This window comes from Cynocephalus volans, chromosome X (genome assembly GCF_027409185.1).
Source record: "Cynocephalus volans isolate mCynVol1 chromosome X, mCynVol1.pri, whole genome shotgun sequence".
In the NCBI taxonomy this organism is placed as follows: domain Eukaryota; kingdom Metazoa; phylum Chordata; class Mammalia; order Dermoptera; family Cynocephalidae; genus Cynocephalus; species Cynocephalus volans.
This window is the reverse complement of record NC_084478.1, coordinates 60,988,924-61,012,719: the sequence shown is the minus strand read 5'-3', so window position 1 is coordinate 61,012,719 and position 23,796 is coordinate 60,988,924. Positions and strand designations below refer to the sequence as shown.

General features: G+C 36.7%; 2 protein-coding genes across 2 annotated transcripts in view; one reads left to right on the top strand and one right to left on the bottom strand.

Annotated features, from left to right (window-relative positions):
* The window catches only part of EFHC2 (EF-hand domain containing 2), a 132,335-nt gene that overhangs the window by 8,234 nt on the left and 100,305 nt on the right, over window positions 1-23,796 (top strand). The window contains exon 3 of the mRNA XM_063084635.1: window positions 23,302-23,452. Within this exon, the coding sequence (XP_062940705.1) occupies window positions 23,302-23,452 (151 nt within the window). The remainder of the gene's footprint in view (window positions 1-23,301; window positions 23,453-23,796) is intronic.
* Window positions 13,447-15,270, bottom strand: LOC134367048 (putative deoxyribonuclease TATDN2). Its single transcript, XM_063083682.1, has one exon. The coding sequence runs from the start codon at window positions 15,268-15,270 to the stop codon at window positions 13,447-13,449; it is 1,824 nt and encodes a 607-aa protein (XP_062939752.1).

The window sequence follows — 23,796 nt, the reverse complement described above, 5'->3', positions numbered from 1 at the left end:
GTAAAGTAGGATCTCATGCTTCAATAATTTTATTTATTTACTTACTTCTGAATATTATTTGATGTGATCTGTTTCTTCCATGAATTGTCCTTTTTAGATAACTTTTCTACCAGAGTTTGTGTCTTCTTACCAATTTGTATGAACTCTTGCCTCCTGAGAATATTAATACTTGCTCATATGTATCGGTAATTTTTCCCAGTTTGTTGTTTACCTTAAGTAATACATTTTCTGAAATATAATTAAACAGTCTAGGTGATCAAATCTACCAATTATTTTCCTGAATAATTTCCTTCATTGTGTTTCTACTTTGATATACTAAAATTTCTTGTTTCTCTTCCAGCTTTATATATATCTTTTATCCCAAATATGAAGAACATTCACCAAACTTTCCCAAACATGTATACATAAGCATTTAAGACCATCAACTTTTACATTAAAAGCCTTGGTTTTAACACTATCTTCCAAAAGATAACCACGATGGTGGAGGCAGGCACCATTCTCAAAAACATATAAACTATGCTTACAGGTTGCTACCTATTTTCTCAAACTCAGTACCACCTTCCATGTGTCCCCTGACCTGAGACCTTTTATCATATGGAAATCAGGAAATACTTAAGAGGAAACTATGGAAATAGAATCTATAGTTGCATAAGCAATACCAATAGTTACACCTCTGCCTTTTAAACAAATAATATGTTCTCACAGTTCAAAATTCAAAGCAGTATTAAAAAAAAGTATCGAGAAATGTAATTCCATACCAGCCTGGGGGAAAAAAAAAGCAATCTCAAATCTCACTCCTACTCCTACACCCATCCACCCCATTTCTGCCTTCTACCCACCTCTTGTGTATCTTTCCAATGTTTCTTCATGTAAATACAATATGTCCTTATTTGCCTCAAACATTCTAAACAGTTTTTGTGCGGACTCTTTTCATACTGTTCTTATAAAATGCCACTATCTTTTTTGTTTTTTAACAAGGATATGCACATTTATTTGTTCAAATAACAAATACATAAACCGAATAACAGATAAATAACAAAATATTCTGTAGAAAGAGTTTCAAATTTTCTCAAGAACTGGAGATGTAAAACTTATTAAAACATACATATTTCATTTTATAATCTCTACAATTATTTGAAACAGCTCACCAAAGTCTTCCGAAAGCATGCAGATAACAAATTAATTTCAACAGAGGAAGATGAATAAACTTTTCAAAGGCAAATTAATTTCTAAGCAAATCAACAAGTCCACTTAATAGAAAGAAATCAAGAACAGAAATTGAATAGCTAAGTTTAGCAACATAAATTGCATAAAAAAATCAATAAAACAATATAAATACAAACGCACTTCAAAAAGCGTGGAAAAATAGAATTGAAAGATAATGGAAAGACAGACACTAATATGTATAATTATAACAATGTAATTCCCATTTTAATCCCACATTTTACGTCACAATTACATAAATATTTTGCTATTTAGTTTTAAGAGGGTAGGAAGAACTACAGGAAATCAAAAGGCTTGTCTAAAATCAAACATGTCATGCCCCAAATTCCCAACTGTGCATTCTGCATTTATCACTGAGAGTACACAAAACTACAGTCTTTAAATTTATGTTAAAGTGATAAAGTTTCCAATTTCATCATACAGTGTGGGTTTTTAAAATCTTTTGAAATTCAAAAGGCATTTAATAAATAAATCCTGAAATCTGGAATAAATGTTTTTGGAATAAAAAGAATGAGATTCATAGTGTCTTTTACTAAAGAAGAGAGAGCTCTTCCTACTCTCTTTTCTAAAGCCTAGAATTTAGCTATTAGACAAAATTTGAAGGCCCTCATCCCAGGGCTAAACTTTTTATCAATAACTAGGCCTATGGCTTATTCTGTTAGCCCCAAATTAAAATTGTCTTTTTGAGCTTATACTTTAGTAGATAATACTACACCCCCATTAGAATAGCTATAGTTTAGAAAAGACTGACAATACCAAGTATTGGTGAATATGGAGAAACTGTAACCGTCATATATTCCTGGTAGGAATATAAAATGGTACTGCCATTTGGAAAGACAGTTTGGCAGTTCCTTAAGTAGGTAAACATATACTTACCACACGAACCAGTAATTTCACTCCTACGTATCTAACAGAAATTAAAACATTCACACAAAAACTTGCATGTGAATGTTTACAGCATCATTATTCATAATAGCCTAAAACAGAGAACAACCTAAATGGCTATTAACTGATAATAGATAAACAAAATATGGTATATTCATACAATGGAAACTATTCAGTAATAAAAAGAAACTACTGATATAGGTTACAACATGAACGAACCTCAAGAACATTATATTAAATGAAAGAAACCAGACACAGAAGATTTTATGTATGATTCATCTATCTGAAATCCTAGAAAGAGCAAATACATAAGAAAAAGCAGATCGGTAGTTGTCTGGGGCTGGTGGTGGGAGAGGGAACTTTTGGTGGGTGATAGAAATGTTCTAAACTGGATTGTGGTGACAATTACACAACTCCAGAAATAATTTATGAAAAACCATTAAAGAAGAAGTAAATTTTATGGCATATAAATTATAGCTTAATATATTAGTTTGCTAGGGCTGCCTTAACAAACTACTACAGAGCGGGTGGTTTAAACAACAGAAATGTATTTTCTCACAGTTTTGGAGGCTAAAAGTCCAAGGTCAAGGTGGCCGGCAGGGTCGGTTTCTCCTGAGGCCTCTCTCCTAGTCTTGCAGATGACTGCCCGCCCTCTTGTTGCCTCTTCATGTGGTTATCCTCTGTGCACGCTGAGTTTTTTTGTTTTTTTTTTTTAATATAGAATCCTTGTCATTTGTAACATTTCAGTTCACAAATTAGGAACTGATAATTAATATTTGATTTGTTGACTTAAATTTTAGGCTGATTTATGTTTTGTCCTAAATTTTTAATCTATAGAAGTCATGGTTATTTGTGTACTTTCTCCCTCTGAATTCAAACCAGTTGCTGATTTATTTGAAACATTTAAAGAAAATATTTACCTTTCTTGATTTTGTATTTGCGGGTTTCTGCCCTATGGTAAGCTCTGTAACACCGATGGTGGGTGACAGTACAAATACTGACCATATAATCTGTGTTCTTTAAAAAAAAAAAAAAAAAAAAAAATTTTGGAATGAATGTTGGACTCACAAGAAGTCACCAAAATAGTACAGAGAGTTCCTGTGTACCCTTTTCCCACATTTCCCCAACAACAACATCTTATATAACCAGAGTACATCATCAAAACCAGGAAATTGACATTGGTATAGTGCTATTAACTAAACTGCAAACCTTATTTGGATTTCACTAATTTTTACATGCACTCATTTTTTCACCCTTAGTTTATGTAGTTCTGTGGAATTTTATCACATGTATGGATTCATGTAACAACCACCACAATCAGGATGCAGAATAACTATATTCCTTTAGGATTTTACTGTTTCAGTTTTCATTTTTATCAACTTTATTGAGGTAACTTTTTAAATTTTAAAATCAACCTTATTGAGGTATAATTTACATACAATAAAATGCACCCATGTTAAGCACATAGTTCCATGAGCTGTGACAAGTGTATGCATCTGTGTGACCAGCACCCCAGACACCATGTAGAACATCTCTATCACCTCAGAAAGGTCCCTCGTGCCCCCTTCATTCAGCCCTCCCCCAGTGTTCTGACTTTTGTCACCACAGCTTAGCTTTGCCTCTTCTTAGAGTTCACGTAAATGGAATCTTATGGTGTGTCCTCTCTGGAGTCTGTCTTAACTGTTTGGGATTTAAGATTTGAGTCACAGCTTTGATAATATGTACTCGTATATAAACAATGTGCAGCAAATTTATGTAATAATCTATCACAGCAGATTTCTGGGTATTTGTACAGTCATTTTTAGTTCTCTGGATTGATGTTCCTTTATTTTTAAACATCCTTGTTTTATTTTTTAAAATAAATTACTCTTCAAAGCTCCTTCAGAGGTTTTTAAACATTTTCACGTATTAAAATTTTCCATACCCTTCTACTTATTTTAATTATGTCCATCTATTTAAATACCTGCTCTGACTATGAAATTCATTGTGCCGTTTAGTTTGGTAATAGTTCTTTTAACAAAGAGGATTCTCCAGGGACACATGTTATTATCATAAAGATTTTATCAGAGGTGTAAATAATTGAGGGAGCATGGTTGTTCATTCTAGGACATCAGAAATGGGGAGACAGTGGGCGGGTGGATGAATGCCACATTATTCAAAGGTAAGGCAGAAATGCTTATCTCCATTCTTTTTACAATGTTGTCCTATTTCCTTTTCTTTCATCCCACGTCTCTCAACCACCTTGTCTCGTCCCCTTCCATTCTTTTGACCTTTTCTCTGTGTCTTTTTCTTTTTTATTGGACTTCTTTACTTTCATCCATTTTTATTCATCTTCCATTGTGAGTGCCCCATTTAACTTTCTTCCATTTTCCCTACATTGTCTTCATCTGTTTTGGGCCTTGCACCCCCCATCATCATCACCATCATTGATATTATTACCAGGGTCTTTTCCCTTCTCTTTATCCCTAGGGTTGGACAAAGGGTGCATGTCTCCCCGAATTGAACGTTGTCTGAAATTAACTCTGTGAACAGTGGCTGGGGTGTCCTTTGGGAACACGGCCCTCCTGCAACACCTCCCTAATGGGAGGTTCTTGGGTTCAGTGGAGAACATGGCTTTTCATTCAGACAGACTGGGGTTTAAAACCTGGACTTACCATTTATTACCTATTTCATCTTGGCCATGTTTTAACTCTCTTGGTCTCAGTTTCCTCATTTGTCAAATGGGAATAACAAAACCCACTTCCGAGCTGCTGGGAGCATCGAATGCATGTCAAGTGCTCAGCTCATAGTAGATAGTCATAAAGAAATTAATTTTCATCCTTTGCCTAAGGCTTGGCTTATTTCCTTACATGGGGTGGGGAGGACAGTGTTCCTAAGGGAAGTGAAGCATAAGCTGGGACTATCTCAGTCATCACCTGTGCTGCAGGACTCTTGCATTTTTCTTTGGCATAAATTCTGGCATATTGCAGAAGAGTACGTGTGGAGATACTGCCACTGAGACCAGTGAGTCCTAAAAAGCAGCCATTAGGCTATCAATGTGTTGGTCTTCCCAATTGTTTCCCCTAGTACCGTTTATGTTGGGAGTATTAGGGTAGTTTAAAAAAGTCTTCTGTTATTTAAATAAGAGATTTTGTGATGTCTCTTCTATTTCAGCAAATTCACTTAATGGTCTTTTAGGAGGAAAGTGATGGATTATTCTGAACAAATAGCAGTTAGTAATAGACTACTACAGTTGTGTTTACATAAGGTTATTCAGAACTTATACTCATGGATTTTACGCCTAGACACTTTAGTAGATCCTTTGATGTTAATCAAAATTTTACTTCCTTTGCAATCTACCCCATTCTTTACCCCCTTTTTGGCTTAAAATATGAAATGTTTTGAGTGCATTTTATTCTCTCTGGTTCTGCTTGTTGATTTTTTCATTTAGTATTTCAGGATATGTTTGAGTATCAAAAATAAATCAAAAATGTATTTTTAATTCTGGTCTAGTTGGCTTTTATAGTCAGCTTTATTAATTGAAGCTTTGGTTCTCACTGATATGTAGTGGGGTAATATTATTAATGTGTGTTCTCAGCTTTCTCCTTTTCCCCATACCCTGCCTGCTGAACAAAAATTTGTCTTTGCTTACTCCACCTTCCCGCTTCCTACATCCTCCAAGGATTCTTCTGAATATTTTAGTCAGAGTCTTAGACTTTGGGGAATGAAGGAAAGGGAGAAGGGGGCAGGAGAGAGAGAGAAAGAGATATCATAAAGTGGATGGGGATGAAATGTGAGACTTATAAGAATCGAAGAAGAGAGGAAAGGCCTTTTCTGGGGGGACATGCAGATGTGGGGTGTGAAGCGGACTACCTTTAGATTTTCTCCAGAGGTCTAAGTAAAGATGAGACAGGCTTTTCAATTGCTAGTAGTTTCTGCGTCTTTTCTTTGAATATACTACCACACTGAGGCTGGGCCACACTTTTATTATTTGAGTTACATCTAAATGTTAACTCACCAAATTGTATATTTGTTTATGTTTAAACAAATAAGAGAACCACTATTACCCCCTCTCTGTCACCGATCAGTTGACGTAAGTACTCTCTTGTCTCCTTCTAAAATCTCCGTTTTTATTAGTCTGTCTCTCCAAGGCTGTTGCTACTATCCTAGTTCATCATCTTTCACCTAGAGAGTTGCCTCTTCAATGACATCCCTGTTTTGCAATTATTTGCATATAGTCTTATCTTCCTGACTGTACAGTCCTGTACCTGGAGAGATTGTCTTATTGAGTGTCATGTTCACTACATAGGGCTTTGAACTTAGCAGGTATTCTGTAACTGGGTTGGTCAGTATTATTTTACTTTAGCAAAGGAGCCTTTCGGTATCAACTGTCCATTTTGTGACCTTGGCTATTGATGCACTTGTGGGAAGTAAGTACATACTTTGGGACCAGTAGGACAATCCAATGTACTAGGAGGTCCAGTTTATTGTAATTACTACAATTATAGAATAGAGTCTTTGGATTGCAGGAGAACATAAAGGGCATTGTATCCAAGCATCTTTTTTCTGACTCTTTTGGGTGGAATCCTACCTTTTAAAAATACACAGTATGTCAAAATGATAGCATGAAGGAGTGTTTTTGCCTTGGTTCTTATATTATTCCCTCTGAATACACACACACACCTATATATATATAAAGGGATAATTATATATATAACAAATATAAGTTAAAGATAAAGCAGAAAAATTATAAGATAAACTATATATAAAATCTATCTTCCATATTGAATGTCAATTTTCTTTAGTTTATGAATCTCCAAGATTAGCAATGTGATTTTTGTTGGACAGGGTGACCCCTTCTTCTAGTCCTAGTATCATTTTTCTAGGAAGTCTGATTTTAAAGTGGGTCTGAACCTCTTCTCTTAGTAATATCAAGTATTTTTTAATTGCCTTGCTCAATCGACTCCATAAGGATGTGAAAAGACTATTTTAGATATGGTTTTGACAGTATTTTTAAGCTTCCAGCTTTGCATCCTACACTGATTTATATATTATTCAGTATTTTTATACATTCATTTTCTCCCCAAAGCTATTATATGTACATAATTTTCTTAATCCTTTAAATAGTGCTGCAGTATTCTGTGGTTAGCAAGTGTTGATTTTCTAATTTTTGCTAAAAGGTTAACCAGTGCACAGAGTTTAAGTGGATTGCACCAGTTATGTGGTTAAGAACAATATTCTAGCATTCTAGCCATTTCCTTTTCCCTTTTTATGCATGATAAAGTAATGTCTTAAGAAGACAAGTAAAAATAAATTTCATGAAAGCTTATGCTGCCCATACAGGTGCATTTCATCTTAAACCGTAGATTTAGTCATGAAAATTTGAGCATATCTTATAGATTTATATTCTTGTAATACAAAAAATCCTTTGGAAATCATCCCGTGACTTGTCTTTTTTGTCATTAATTTATTCAACTTACCTTTATTGACCATCTCTTATGTTCAACAAGCTAAATGAGATTCAGGTTTGTATAACTTGAGCTTTCTTAAAATAAGATATACCTATTTAAACATCGTGTCCATAGAAACAAATTCATGAAAAAATGAAGTGAGAGAAAAAAATGAGAATTTGGAGATGATAACTTGAGCATTGGTATTTTGAGGTACCCTCATCTCCACAATCCCAATTGAAATGAATGCAAAATTTTAAAACATGAAGAAAGTATATTAGTGTTGGGGGCCAGGGAGGGTTTCCATCTTCATGCTGCAAACTTGGAAGAATTTCCACTTGATATAGTGCAGGTAGGATCATACTGGAGGAAGATACCAAAACCAAGTTGCAATTTCATTTCCTGAGAAAGTGACAAGAATTGAGTTGGGGTTAGGACAACCTGTAGGGGCTTCCACCTGGTTTACTTCAACAACTGTTGATGGTTTGAGAGTGTCATTAGAAAGGCCAGGAATAGTCACACTGACGTCAAAGCAGGCCCTACATTCGGGCTTTTCTCTAACTCAACAGGCAATGGCACACAAAGGACTGGTCACTCTGTTCCTGGAGTGGAGGTCAGGTCAATTTAAAAAATGTTTATATGGAAAAATTTAAAGTTTTTTTGTAATTAGCACAGCCATTATGGAAAACAGTCTGGAGGTTCCTTAAACAACTACAGATAGAACTGCCATATGATCCAGCAATCCCACTGCTGGGTATATACCCAAAGGAATGGAAATCATGTCGAAGGGATACCTGCACACCCATGTTGATTGCAGCTCTATTTACAATAGCCAAAATATGGAACCAACCTAAGTGTCCATCGACAGATGACTGGATAAGGAAAATGTGGTATATATACACAATGGAACACTACTTTGCAAATGGCAGAATTTCATTCTTTTTTAAGTGAAATAAGCCAGACAAGGAAAGAGAAATACCACATGTTCTCACTCATAACTAGGTGCTGAGAAAGAGAGAGACAGAGAAAGAGAGACAGAGAGAAAGAGAGAAAGAAAGAGAGACAGAGGGACAGAAAGAAAGAGAGAGAGAAAGAAAGAAAAGAAAAACAAAAAAGAAACAAACAAACAAAAAAAGACAGACCACAACAATATGTTGAACTTTCGGGAGAGAACAAACCTAAGGATAACTAGAGATGGGGAGGAGGGAGGGGAGGAGGTTTGGGGAGTGTGATAGGTCAGGTAAAGGGCATGAAGAAAAATCACAATTTGTAATAACAAATATGCTAATAATAAATAATAAAAAATTAAAAATTAAAAAGTGTTTCCTGCTGGGGGCTATCCGTGGCCCCAGCTACCTCCTTCCTTCTCTTAACATGCTGTATGAGTATATGAATTTCCATCAACCAGTCTCCCACTGAAAGGAGGAATCTAAGAACATTAGGATGGATGGTGAAGGGAATGAAAGAGAACTCACTCACCCTATTTGAGGGAAAACACCAGCTTGGACAGACTGCTCTTTGTTCAAGAATGAATAATGAAACACAACATAAGGTTTCTGAAAAGACTTTGCAACATAAACGGAGAATAACTATAAAAACAAATCAAACTTTCTGGATTATAGAAAGACATAGATCTGCAGATAGAATACTCTGTACCAGAGAAGATAAAAAAAAAAAAAGAGAGACTAATAATTAGACATATCCTGGCAAACTTCATATTAATTTCAAGGATAAAGCAAAGAAATTATTAAGCATCCTGACAGGAAACGTAGTTTAACCCCCAAAGGAGACGTTGACAGCAGAATTCTTCTTTGCAATATTAAGTGCCAGAAGACAAATGAAGCAATGTCTATAACTTTGGGAAAATGTGACCCGGAAATTCTAGACTCAGCCACAGTGTTATCCATTAGTAAAAGCAGCAGAAAGATGATCTCAGTTATATAATTTATCATAAATATGCCAATCACATACTTACCCTAAGAAAGTTGCCTGAAGGTATACTCCAGCCAATTAAGATAAAGCAAATTAAACAGTTCAACCATGGGGAAGCCATGAAATAAAAGGATTTGGTGGTGAGCAGTGGAAAGACACATAAAACGTAATTATGAAATAAAGTCCAAAACATAATGTAAACATTTTAAGTATTTATTGAAAGATAAAAGAATAACAATCATAAAATAAGCCCCAAATGCAATATAGGGACAGAAAAAGGAGAAACATTACTTTTGTTTAGGTGAGTTTCAGTAGATAATTTTTGGAATACTTGAACTGACGTTTTTAAAAACTTTAAAAAAATTACAGTGAATAGAGTTAAAATCTCTCTCAGGAGGGAAAAAAGCAAGTTGTCTGTATATCATTTTTCTCTAGGACCTGTAAATGTTCTTAACTCTGCTTAATAAACACATATACTTTGTTTTTAGCTGTTTTTAAAAAAAGATTGTAAATAAAAATATACCAGAACATTAACATTGTGTATTGACTGATGGTGGATTCTGTGGTATGTCTTTAATAAGTATGGGTATGAATTACTTTTATAATCAGAAAAACATATGAATTATTTAAAAGGATATACAATCTAATATAGCTATGTGATCACAATTATTTTAAGGAAAGACACCAACAACAGTGGGTTTTAGATAACAGAAATGCCACACACTACTTTCTATTCATCTCTATTTTTATATTTTTGTAATGCTTATGTATTAATTTTTAAGGTGGGAAAAGTAGACTCTATCGAAACAAAAATTCTATGTATACAGCAGAGTTACAATTACAGACTTCTGGTACTGAATGCTTTGCTTTTCCCCCCCAAACTATAAATAAACTAAGCATTTAGCTTAAAACATTAGAGAAAGCTTAATAAAACAGACATCAGAGAGCAGAAAAGAAAAAAAATAAATACAGAAGCACAGTTTTATAAATCAGTGAACAGAATAGATTTGAACAGGCATAAGTAATCTAAGAGGTGATTCTTGAAAACAAACAGAACTAACAAACCTCTAGCTTGTTTTCTCAGGAAAGCAAACAAAAAATACAGAAATAACGCATAAGTCACAAATTCAGAATAAGTAAAATGTACAGCTTATGCTAATTATGAAGAAGTGAATACTGTAATAAATGTTAATTAGCAAATTTGATTCGAGGAGTACAGTGCTGGAATTGGCCAATAACTAGGGAAATATTAGAGAAAACTGCCAAAGAGCTACTCCAAATGTTAAAGTAATTGTCTCTAAGTGGTAGGATTATGGGCTATTTTTTCCCCCTTTGTGCTCTTTATCAGCACCGCACTCTCCCGAGTGAGCCATGGGCCGGCCCCCACTTTGTGCTCTTTAGTAGTCTCAAATTCTACAATGAGCAGGTACAAATTTCGAAGATATGAATAAAGACTAATTGAAAAAACAAAATCTTTCCATCTCCTGAGACAAAGTGGGCAGTTTGTTCCTTTTAAACTTTAAAGGTAGAAATAGCTGCCTTTCTAAAATTTAAGTGAAGCGAAATATTGATGTGCCCTGAAAGGACCGCCAAGGTTCAGGGAGCCCATTTAATGGGCCTAAGAGCCTGTGATTTTGGACTGACTAATGGCTCAGGGACCACTAACGGCAAATTGAATTTCTAGATCGCTGGCTGCCTTCATAGCTCTCTGATGCCTCCGGAACGGGAGAGTAGACACGCCAAGTGCCATACAAACAGAAAAATGCTAAATAATAATTCTTTGAGGTTCAATGGAATATCTATCAACTAAGCAGAAAACTATTTACAAAGTGCCCCACATTTTGCACATCTGGATTGCAAGATTCTTTTACAAGTAACATGAATAGGTGAAGTGTTCTCTACCTCATTCATGGAACAAGTAAACGAAGATTTGTGATTTTTGATTTAGGCTACTCTTGATATACTACACTCAGGACTACATTGCTCACTCCCATTCCTAAAGAAATAAAATTGAATTATGGTGAGGTTCTCTTCAGCATGTTGGAAACACTGCATAGTATAGTACATGCATTTGCCATAAAAAATGTAGGGAGAGAGGAGCAGGTTAGAAAAGTATTTTCCCATATAAAAAGGTGATTTTTTTTTTTTGAAAGGAAAATCACTTTCATTATAATGTACGTATCCTGTTTATCTTGCAGAATGTGTACTTACAAATGCAATCTTCCATTCATATTCATCTTTGAAATACCCAGTCGATAACGTCACTTTGCTAGGCACAGATAAATGACAGTTTGCTGTCTTCCAGAGCTTACATAGTGAGAAAGGTAAATGAAAGAGGATATTGGAATGTGGTGAGTAGAGATATGCACAAAATGTGATAAGGGCACTGCAACCAGGAAACTGTGACTTAGGTAGTTTCCCAAGCTGGTGTTTCCAGAGAACTCGTTGAGCTGTACCTCATATTAATCTATAAGTAACTGAGAAACACCTTCATGGATATTTATGGTGCGCATTAGAATATCAAAGGACTTGTGATACCCTGAATAGTGAGCTGTGCAACTCACTGTTTCCTCAAAATGTGTGTCTATGGAACCCTCTTTTACACAATCCTTTTTTAAAAGCTCAGGGCCTCTGTGTGTTGAGGGATAGACTTTAAGCAATGTCTATTTAACTGCCCCCATTTTTATTTTTTTATTTTTTTCAACTTTTGTCTTTTTTTTTTTTACTTTTTTTCTTAAAAAAAAAATTTTTTTTTTTAAAGATGACCGGTAAGGGGATCTTAACCCATGGCCTTGGTGTTATCGGCACCACTCTCTCCCAAGTGAGCCACGGGCCGGCCTCTAAATTATCTTTTAACTGATCCACAACTGTACAGTAAGCAATGTCTATTTCAAGTGTATATTAATTAGAAAAAAAGCTTCTTAGCTCAAAACATCAGCTCAGTTTTTAAAGGTTTTTCTGCCATGAAAAATATAATCAAATCGTGCCTTTCACATTGCATTAACTTTTGTTCTATTAAAGTAAATGAAGCACTACAGCTTTCTTACACTTTCTTCTCAAAAGACTGGATTCTCAACAAAGGGGAAATCTATGACATACTCAGTGTTATTTATAGGAAATGTGAACTGTCACGTTCCTGGTAAGGCTTGACTTTATTTCTTCTCCTTATGGATGACATCTAACAGGGACCTGTTAAGAATCACAGGAATTTGAATGAACAGTTGCTATTATTATACAGTGGTTATCCGAAGAGCTTTAGAATTACACAAGTGTTGGGAGTTTAGTTCAGATTCAAGACTCATCTCCTCAGTGGTTTCGAACACTTAACTCAATGACTCCCATCACTCAAAGCTCCTCCACAGCCTCCTTAGCATGTCATGACTATTAACTAATTTTCATTTATCTAAGTTAACTTCCTTTTAGATGAAATGCTAGCTTGGTTTATCTTCTGAAACAAGAAATTGCAAGTTGAACAATCACTGAATTTATGAACTTAACAACAAACCATATAGATTATAGAATTCCTATAATAACAAGTACATTTGGGGAATAAACAAATCACCTAGCTCACTTTTAAAATTCAACACTGCTTTTTTTTTTTAAAAGACAAGTAGGAGGGTGACTTCATTCACCAACTGCTCAGAAGCACAAGCTGCAGAGAACAGGGATTTGGACTGGCAAACCCATTGTACTCTATCAAACTCTTCTTTACTGACATCCCCTGTCTCTTTTTGGCTGTGAGGAAAAACTTCAGTTAACATCAAGGACAGTTTCCCTTAGCCCTCCTCCCATCCCATTCCCACCCTACCAGCTGGAAGCATAAGTCTTATGAAGAGTCTTTGAGGAAAACATCCTGTCCTGGTTTTCTTCCTTCCAATCGACTCTCTAAACAAGTCCTTGACCTGGGACACAGGCAGAGTTCAAGTCCAATCTATGTTCAGTCAGGCTGCTGGACTCCTGACTGTGGTATCTCTGCTTAAAGACTGTAGAGGCAACTGGTGTTCTTAAGCAAGGTGCTCAACACGTGGGAGAGCGGCTGACCTTTGAGTCTGGCCATCTCTTGCACTGTATGCAGGGCCAGGCCTGGGTGGGTATACTTGCAAATGCTTTTGGAAACCCAGCGAGGGAGGAAATAAGGAGCATCAGTTTCCACGACAATTCTGTCCAGTGGGATCTTTTTCAGAGCATCTCGCACCTCCCAGGCAGAACTGTAAGTAAGGACTGCTGTGAAGCCCACAGACATGTTGGGAAAGTGCTTCAGCATGGGCTCAACATCTGGGTAACTGCCAGTGAAGCAATGCCTATGGATCTTGTAGTCAAAGGGCACAAATTTTTTCATGATGTACAGCAGATCTTTATCAGCTTCTCGGCAGTGGATCACCAAAGGCTTCTTTAGAGACACGGCCAGCTGCAGTTGTCTCTCAAATACCTTGCGTTGCTTTGGGATAGATGTGGTGCACTTGTGAGAGTAATCCAAGCCCATTTCCCCAAATGCCACAGCCTTGGGGTGCCGTAAGGCTTGCAAAATTGTTTTTTCATAACAATCATTGTAGTACTGTGCAAAATGAGGGTGACAGCCAAAGGCCCCCCAAACCAGATCCTCTTTCAACAGATGCTCCCATAGGCCATTACATAGGGTACGAGGATCGCAGAAATCAGAGATGCAGCCCTGAAATTCCTGAGGGAAGGTCTGGCTATAAATTTTTCTGAACTTGGTAAAGGACCCTCTGAAAGACAACTTGTTATACAGCATGTCCAAGTGACAATGGGTATCAATAAAACCCTCACATAGGGTTGACTGCCAGGGGTTCCATGGCAGGCGGGTAAATCCATATCCTTCATAATATGGATTTGGTAACATCTCTTTATATGTTGTATTCTCCCTCACCCCTGCTTCCGAATTTTTGGGGAAATGAAATGAACCAGAATTCTGGGATCTGCCTTCCTCTGCTACCCTCCAATCTCTGGACACGTTTCGGGAACTCAATGTATAATCGAAGGAATAGTCACTCAGCAAACTCCAGTTGCTCCTCTCAGCCTGAAATGTGTTGCTGCTGCTGCTGCTGCTGCCGCCCATGGAGGAACAGTAGGAAGGCTGGGTACTGCTGGCTCCATAGCTGGGGTGGTCATACTTAGGACGACAGTACCAATGAGGCCCGTACGTGGCATAGCTACTGGTGAAGGATGCAGGCTCTGAAACTGCTGGGAGACCCAGTGAAACTGTCTCCTCCTGAGGTACTGTGACTGTGGACATCTGATCCACATCAGACCAGTCACCTCTTGAAGAGGGGCTCTCAATCACCATCTTCCTTTCTTTATACACTTGGACTACTGAACGGGAGTTAAAGTCATCCACAAACTTTCCAAATGGCTCCTCAGTGAATTTGCTATGAGGATTTATGCTCACTCTTCTGTCACCGAAGCTGAATTTGCTATGAGGATTTATGCTCTCTCTCCTGTCACCGAAGCTGCTCATCCCTCGGGCTGACTCCATCTGAGGAGCAAAGGTGGTAACATTCCTGGTTGGTCTTTCTACAGGGTCATAACACTTTCCTATGCTTGGGTTTGCACTGGCGGCAGCCTCCCCCTTTTCTTTTTCCAGGATACCCTCGATAGCCTTCACACAAACCAATGAAGAGCCTTCGTTTTGAAATCTATTCCTCATTTTCTGGAACTTGTTTGGTTCCTCATTCTTATTTTGACCCTCAGCTTCAGCTGCAAATTTATAGTTCATGGCGTAAGGGGAACTACGTTTAGAATCGACCCTAAGGCCGTAGGCGTCTTCCTCTAGAGAAGCCATTTCTTTTAGAAAGGGGCTGACAGAAAACACAGGAGAATCCCAGGGACGAAAGGAACCCCGAGTGCTCCGAATCAGGCAGTGTTTAGAGGCGGCCCTACCCACACCTGGGCCTGAAGAATGCGGGGGGTGGGGGGGAGGAAGTATGTCCGCCAGGAAAACCTCAGCGTACAGGTCACAAGCTCCACCTTCTGGGCCTTCCGGCCCTTCGGGCCTGTGGCCCCTTCCCACGTTACTGAGCCCCCTGGGTATCCTACCTAAGTGCCGCGTGTGTGGTACTCGAACTCACGCCACTCCGGAGCCTCAGGAAACTTTCTCCCTTCAACTGTCCATCACAGTTCTCAGTGTTCCAGAAATGCGAGTCCTTCCACTCTGATTTCAAAACAATTCAGAGAAGTTGGCGATGATGATCGAGGATTTGCTGAAGGCCCGGTTGATGTGGCGTCCGAGCCTGCAGCGTGGCCTCAGAGTTTGCTCGAGGTTAAGTCCCGGATGTTAAAGTGCATCCGGGTCGGGACGTTAGGACTCTTCCATTTGGTTTTGAATACAGGGCCCTTTTCAGATGTCAGGGCCCTTGAATTGACTACAAGGCGCTTTAGCAACCACATGCAGGGAGCCCCTGGGCTGGACTATCCGCCCTGAGGCCCTGATCCCCAAAAGCGAGTAGGAGGGCACGGCCGATCCCAGCCAGAAGCAGAATGGGGCAGTCCGACCGGTCCTGTCGCTCCGCGCTCACCAGCCCATGCCAAGCCGGAAGCTCCACTTTCAGAACAGCATGTCCCTCTCGTGTCCTTCCCTCTTCTGGTTCTGCCACTATCTTCTTTCCCGTAGCTCTGCTTCGCCTCCGCCTGAGCTGCCGGTGTTTAATGCTTTTTGTCCCCCACCGCCACCCAGGTCTTCTCGAAAAGCATAGTCATGTTTTTTAAAGCATAGTTTAAATATGCATGCTTTAAAAATCATAGTTATAATTGTGGTATATAACCATTTTCAGTCCTGTGTTTTTTCCACTTAACATTACTGCATATCGTAAGTGTTCTTATTGCCGCATAGGTTTTTTCGTATTGCCGCACTGAAAAGCATAATACTCCATGGAGAACATAGGTATGCCGTAATTAACCAAACCCTTCCCTTTTGGTTAACTCTTCAGGTTTCCTTACTTTAGTTTTTTTTCTGTAATAAAACTGCAGAGAACATCTTTGCACGTGTAAGTTTTACCGTATTTTGGTTTGTTTCTTTGGGCTACGTGCCCGGAAATGGAGTTCCTGAGAGGAAGTGTAGGAACTTTAAAATGGTTCCTTGTAGTGCAACATTGCCCCAGAAGAATTGTTCTAACTGAAAATCCCATCCGCGATGAATGATCTATTTAATAGGGGAAACACACGCATATAAAACCTGATGCATAGTTGTTATTTTAATTTGCACTTATAATTTGTCTGAACGTTTTCCTTTTATTTGTTGACCGTGTTGGGAATTTTGTTTATGCTCCTTTTCTCTCTTTTTTTTTTAGGGTTTTAAAAAAAATAATTTAAAAAATTTATGAAATAATTAAACTTTTGTCATATTTTGTAAATTATTTGTATGTTTGGTTTTTATTTATAATTTGCTATTGTTACCCTAGTGTTGCACTATTTTAATAATTGAAGCATTAAGGTAAAAATCTGGGAGAGCTAGATAATTATAAAAATAAAAAAATAAAAATTATCTTTATAAAAATTAATATTTTATCAGATAGACTTAGAATTTTATTCATTTTTTGTTTTATCAGGTGGACTTAGAATTATTTTAAGTCCCTCGAAAACACCAAAGAAATATCCACTTGAAATATGTTATTTTAGTCTGCTTGTCCAGAATATACTTCACCTGTTCTTTTAGTCAAGTTCTTCTGTATCTCTTACTAAATATCTTCAGAGGTTTATCTGGGTCACAGAGCTTTTTTAAAGCTGTTTTTAGGTGTTTTGTAATTTTTTATTTCTATTGTGAACATACGAGGGTACTTTAAAAAGTCTGTAGAAAGATAGAGTTAAAAGATAATACAAATCTTTCCGTGAACTTTTTTTTCCCCATGTGCTTCTTTAAGTATCCTCATACTTTCCCCCCACTGTATTTTTTAACTGGTTATTGCTAGTATGTAAGAATATTTTTGATTCAGTTGTGGTTACACTGAAATCTTGTATTTATTCTTAGTCTTTTAGCCTTTGCTTGCACCATTATTTTATCTGCCCATAATAATAATTTTTGTCTCTTGCTAATATTTTTACTTCATATCTTTTTACATTGCCCAGAACTTTTAACAACAATATTAAATAATGATGCTGGTAGGGACATTATTGTTCTGTTCCTGATTAAGGTAGACACATAGTTTAATTAAGTACTGTATAATGTTGGATGTTTAGGCTGTTGTTTTAAAGCAGATGCTTTGTACTCTTGTGGAGGAATTACCCTTGCCTTTTACAGTGTATGTGATAGGAAATGGTATGAGGTCATTATATATTTTATCTTATTTCCTAATTTGGAAACATCTTTGCGTCTTTGAGGAAAATGCTGCTTTTTGGGTAGGTGGCTTATACTGTTATGGACTATTGAGTTCTGTTTGCTTGCATTTTAGTTAGGATCTTTCTTCTGTAAATCATAAGTAGTGAAATTGCCCCATAGCAGTAGTTCTCAACCTTGGCTTGCACTTTGTAATCAGCTGGCGAGCTTTAAAAATCACTGATGCCTGGGCCTACCCTGACAGATTCTGATTCTCATTTTATTTTGTGTGTGTGTGTGTGTGTGTGTGTGTGTCCATGTGTCCCATGCATCGGGATTTTAAAAAGCTCTGCAGGTGATTCTAATGTGCAGCCAGGGTAAGAACTATTGCTCCATAGTGGTTTTTTTTGTTTTTTTTTTAATGTTATTTCTATCAAGCATTGGAATTCACCTTTGTAACTTTCCATCTCTTTTGGTATCCTGGGGGAGTTATGTAATGTGGTAATTTTCTTTTCCTTGAAAGTTTGAAAGAATTCATTAGTAAATCATAATGTTGGAGCCTTTGTTGGGGCAATTCTTTGGTAAGTTTTTCACTTCTTGTTTATTAGCTTATTCATTGTGTTTTTGATAAGTCACAATTCTTACAGAAAATCAATTGTGATTTTAAAATTTATTTTTATATAAGTTTGCATAATTTACTATAATAAGAAAATTTATATCTTTATTACATTTCTTTGTCATGCACTGTCTCATTTCTTATTTTATTTACTTATATTCTTTCTTGATTAGCTTTGCTAGAGTCTTATCTATTTTATTTATTAATAAAAAAAGTTTTTGTTCGATCCCTATACCAGCCAGCCCAGAAAGAAAAAAGTTTTTGGATTTATTTATTGTAGTTGTTTTTCTCCTTTCAAATTTATCCATGTGTGCTTCTATCCCTTTTGCTTTCTACTTGTTTTCCTTATGACAAATTTTCACACTTTCAGAAGTTTTTGTTTAAACCATTGCTCACTGGTTCTAAACTCTGGCTACATTTCAGAATTACCTAGGGGAGCATAGGAGAGAAAATGTATTATCTTTTTCTCACCCATTGCGTGGTTCCTGGCTAAGTCCTTTATAACAAAAGACAGATTAACAAGAGAAAAGCATACAAATTTATTTAATAAAAGTTGCACATGACATGGGAGCCCTCAGAAATGAAGACCTAAAGAAACACGGGAATCTGTATTTTTATGGCAATCACGCAGAAGTGTGATTGAAGGACAAAAGGGTATGATCTAATGGTAGTAAACTAGAGGGAACTTAGCAAGGCCTGTTCAGATTCTTTTCTGTGTCCCTGTGTGACATTCCGTCCCTCCAGGTATAGGGCAGGACACCTGTCCTCAGGGAAGGAGGGAGGGAGAAGGTCAGAGAGTAACCTTCCTAGGTTTTATGGCCTACTTCAGGGGAGAATGGGCAGGAGAAGATGAGTGACCTTCATGCTTCTGCTGTTTTCTCAAATGCCAAGGTGCCATATTTTGGGGTAGTGTGTCCTGAACCCCGTCAGTGGCTTTTAAAAAATATTAATGCCCCCTCCCCCAAAGATTCTGGTTTAATATATTTAGGCGTAGGTGTGGTCTTTGTTTTTTTTTAAGTTCCTAACATGTAGCAAGGCTGAGAATCACATTCTTTGCAATTTACTTTCTCTCTCAAACTCTAAATTCTCTTATGTAATAATTTAAATCCATTAACTGACCCACATTACAGATTTGCCTGTATGAATAGACTACAGCTTTGTATGGCTTTAAATTTTATGAGATTCTATACTTATTTCTTGTATATTTGAATTTATTTTTGGCACAGTAATTATCAGGAGTGACATGTTTATATTTACATTATACATTTCTACTTGTAGTACTCTCATCAATGACTATAACTTGTATGATTTTTGTTTTTTAAATTTATTAGAATTTTATGAATATGATAAATTTCTATAAAAAAACCATTGTCCTGTATAAAAGAGCCATTCTCTATATGCAACACAAAGTATATTACAGTTTGTTTCCTTGATTCTAAGACTGTGTAATCATGAGTTATTATTGATTCAATAACAGCTTTTTCAGGAAGAATAAACAACACTGCATTAAATGTGCACAAATATTTATTGTCTACTATCTAATCTGTAAGAATATGCATTTATCCTTAACATTATATACCTCCTTTAGTACTTCACAATTTAAGTCTGAGCCTTTTATGAGAAATAGATCCTAAACATTTTAAACTTAGACTTGTGATGTTGACCTTTTTATAAAGTGTTGAGCTTTATTGAAACATTACTGGTGTTTTATCTTTTTTTCCCAACAGCTTCTCTCGAAATTCAGCTGTAAGTTTTTGACGCTTAGATGTTTGGCTACTGAGTAATAGTCTTTATGATTCGTGCATTCATCACATCAACCTTCCCATCTTTAAAAATTATGTGATTTATTGTGAGAGATTAGGTTTTTGCTTTGTGATCGCATTGCTTAACCTGTGTGGTAGACAACCTTCCACATGCAATTATTTTTTGTGTCAATGCTGCATCAGACAATAATTGTTTTGAAAACATTTTAAGTAAAAATTGGGAATCCAAATTAATGTTAAAATTCAGTTGTTTGGGATATGTAATGCAAAGCAGATAACTCAATTGACATGAAAATAGGATTAACTCTTTCTCTACAGAGAGCTAAATTTGCACCATACATTAAGTTACAACTACTTGCCTGTCAAAATGCACTCCAATTTCAAAAGAAACTGCTTTCAGTTTCTTTTGGCTTTAATTGTAAAAGATCCTGTATTCAGAAATATTAACATTTAAAATTTTTCTTTTATAATGAGAAAATCATGTACCTATTGTTTAAAACTAATTGATTTCAGATTTCATATCCTTTAGGCTAGGATCAAAACTCCAAATGCCTCGGGGATCAGGTAGGTAACCTCAAAAAATACTGTAGGGTCTGCGGAGGCCTGTGGGGAACTGAAGATCACAGGCCCTCCAAATGATATTTACGTTCTGTTTTCTAGAAAATTGCAGCCAGTTACATCTTGTGGAAGTTTATTTATGTAGTCTCTGCTTGACTTATCATAAATTATGATAAAAACTTGTATGATATTTATATGTTTCTACAGATTTTTATTTCTAATAGTTTTTATTTTAGGTTCTTTTTTTCTGTGTTCTCTGATATATCAAATTCTATTATAATTAGGTCACTTATCTTTGTGAGATCACTTTTAATCTCTTTGGTGTCTCTTCCTTCACATTCTCCTTTGCCACATTTTACAATTTTCTTTTCCTCTTCCTTTTTTATCTTTCTGTCTCTTCCATTCTCTGACTTGCTCTATGTCTTTCATGCTGGAGTTCGGCAGCCTTGTATTTTCATGGGACCAGAACATGATAATATCAGTCGATTTCTCTTCCAGACATATTGAAGCCCCACCTAAAATAATGTCTTTCCTTTTTCCTTTATTTCCACTCAGCAGCCTTTCTTCTTTTCTAATGTATCACTTGATTGATAAGTATTTAATCATTATATACATGACAGTTGTTGTTCACTGACCTATGCCAGTTTGCTCATTCACAAATTTATACCAGTAGCATTCAATACATAGAGGTGGGTGGTAGCTAAGACTATTCTCTCCGTACTTTCCTACCTGATTACAAAGGACACAGAAGTCTCAGATTGAATACTACCTACTCTGAAAGCTCGATGAAGCCCCAGCTCTCTGTCCTTTTAGGTGTCCCAACATCTTTTATTACCTCCTACTTTTTTAAAAAATTGAGATGGAGTTCACATAACACCATTTAAAAGTGTCCGACACAATTTAGTGTCTAATATCTTTTTTCAAAATTGAGGTAAAATTCACATAATGTAAAATTAACCATTAGCCATATAAAAGTGTACAGTCCAGTGATATTTGGTACATTCACAATGTTGTGCACTCATCACTGCTGTCTAATTCCAAATATTTTCATCACCCCAGGAGGAAGCCCTATACCCATCCAACAGCATCTTGCCTTAAATGTTCACTCCATGCAAATGTGACAGCACTCTAGCAGTGGGGTTTAGCTAACTTTCTGACTGGAGTCAGGCCAGATGAATTCCCCAAGAAAACAGCTGAACATAGGACCATTTTGGAATGAAGCCAAATGTGCCATTTTGAAGAGTGTAGGTTCTTGGGCTCACCAGATTCTTAGAACCTATTCCTATAAAGACAGTGCCTAGTCAATATTTGTAATTGAACTGTTCATTTTGAATATAATCATTTGACTGACTAAAATTCACTTCTAACATCACTTATGGTAATTAACAAAGCTTCTTGTGTTGATCGAAGGTAAATACTGGTAAGGCATTTTGTTAGCCACTTCTGAAGTGTGGGTTTCTGATAGAAATTTGCTAAACATTCCTGGAGTGTATATTCTTAATTGGGGTAATTGACCACCCCTAGGGGGCAGATTGTGTCTAACAGACCCACTCATATATATCGTATTGTTCATGTCGAATAACCTTGGAGTGACATCACATGCATAATTAACTTTTGCAACTTCAATTATAAAAATTGATCAAAAGTGAAAGGCAAAGGAAGTATTTAAATGGAGCTCTCAAGGAGCCTGTGTCCCAGGTCAAGCTTGAAATGGTAGCCTGAATCTATTCTTCCCATTGATCACCATGTCCTCTTCAGTATGTAAGTTGCCATGTTGAGAATGATTCCAGTGGTCAAAGATACTTATTATTTGTACAACATGGTACCTAAGCGTAAAGAAACTATTTTAACTGGTTTTCAACTGAAGAGGCAGGCAGTTATCTCCTTCGACATGGGAGAAAAATGGGCTGTGTTTTGCTTACTTAGAGGCACAGTTTTCCAAAGTGGTTAGGAATTTTTGAGGTATTTCTGATTCTCTCTGATTTTTACCATAACTGATTTAAAATCCACCTGTCCTACCCCACTCTCCACCCCCACCACACACATACAGTGTAAGATGGGTCTGAACCTAGCATTGAGCTAGGCTCTTTTGAGGTTCCTGGAGAAGTGAAATGTGGAGTCTCCTGTGCAGTGCGTTGGAAGAATTTCAGGTCTACCTGTTTGAGTTGCCTCAAGGCAAACAGTCAGCAGGACCAAGAGTCAGGATAATTTTATCCCAGAACCACGATAATTTTGTGTTGTTTTGAATGGGGAAAAAAATGGCAAAACTTATATTTATGTTGTGAGAAAGAATATTTTGTCTCTACAATACATACATTTAGAATCCCACTGTGAAATTCCAGTGACAGACTCTAGTTCAGTTTATGGTAGAGCTGAATGATGGATTTATTGCTTGAATGTAATTTCCTTGTTCTAACCAGATGGGGATGAAACTATAAAATAATCTTTATGTACTGTAACCTAGATTGTATATCCATTCTCATAGCTGATGTGTAGAATGTCTTCTTGGAAAAATCCTCTCAAGTTCTTCCTTTACATTAAAACATTATACAAGGCAGTAGCTTTATTTGATTTTAAGTTTGCTGAATTTTAAAAAAGCTTCTTAGTTTCTCATTATGATTCTAACAGGTATTATCTTTTGATGCCTATTTGGAAGATGAAGTGCCTGATAAAAGCCGAGAAAACTATAGAATAAGACGCTATAAAATCTACTTCTACCTTGAAGATGACACAATTCAAGTAAATGAACCAGAGTTGAAAAATAGTGGACTGCCTCAAGGTATCTATTTAAAGCAGAGTTATTGTTCTTTCACTTCTAAGTCCACCTTTATATACTGTCTTTCTTTAGCATTTTAAAAGGTATCTAACTAGGTATCTAACTTACTGGCAACGGTGGATATAAACATGCTGTTGGCATGTAGTTATTGATGGTGACTAATCAGTTTTCTACTCCCCATACCTAAACGGTAGCCATTTCTCTTACTCCTCTGTGGCATACTTGTATCCTTTCAGGTGCTGCTCTAGTATAAGCAGTCTCTCCTGTGTCTTTGACTTCTTCCTCAAACCCTTTGGTCTCTTTGCCATGACTACATTACTTCCTTCAAAATGCCCTCAGGGGACAAG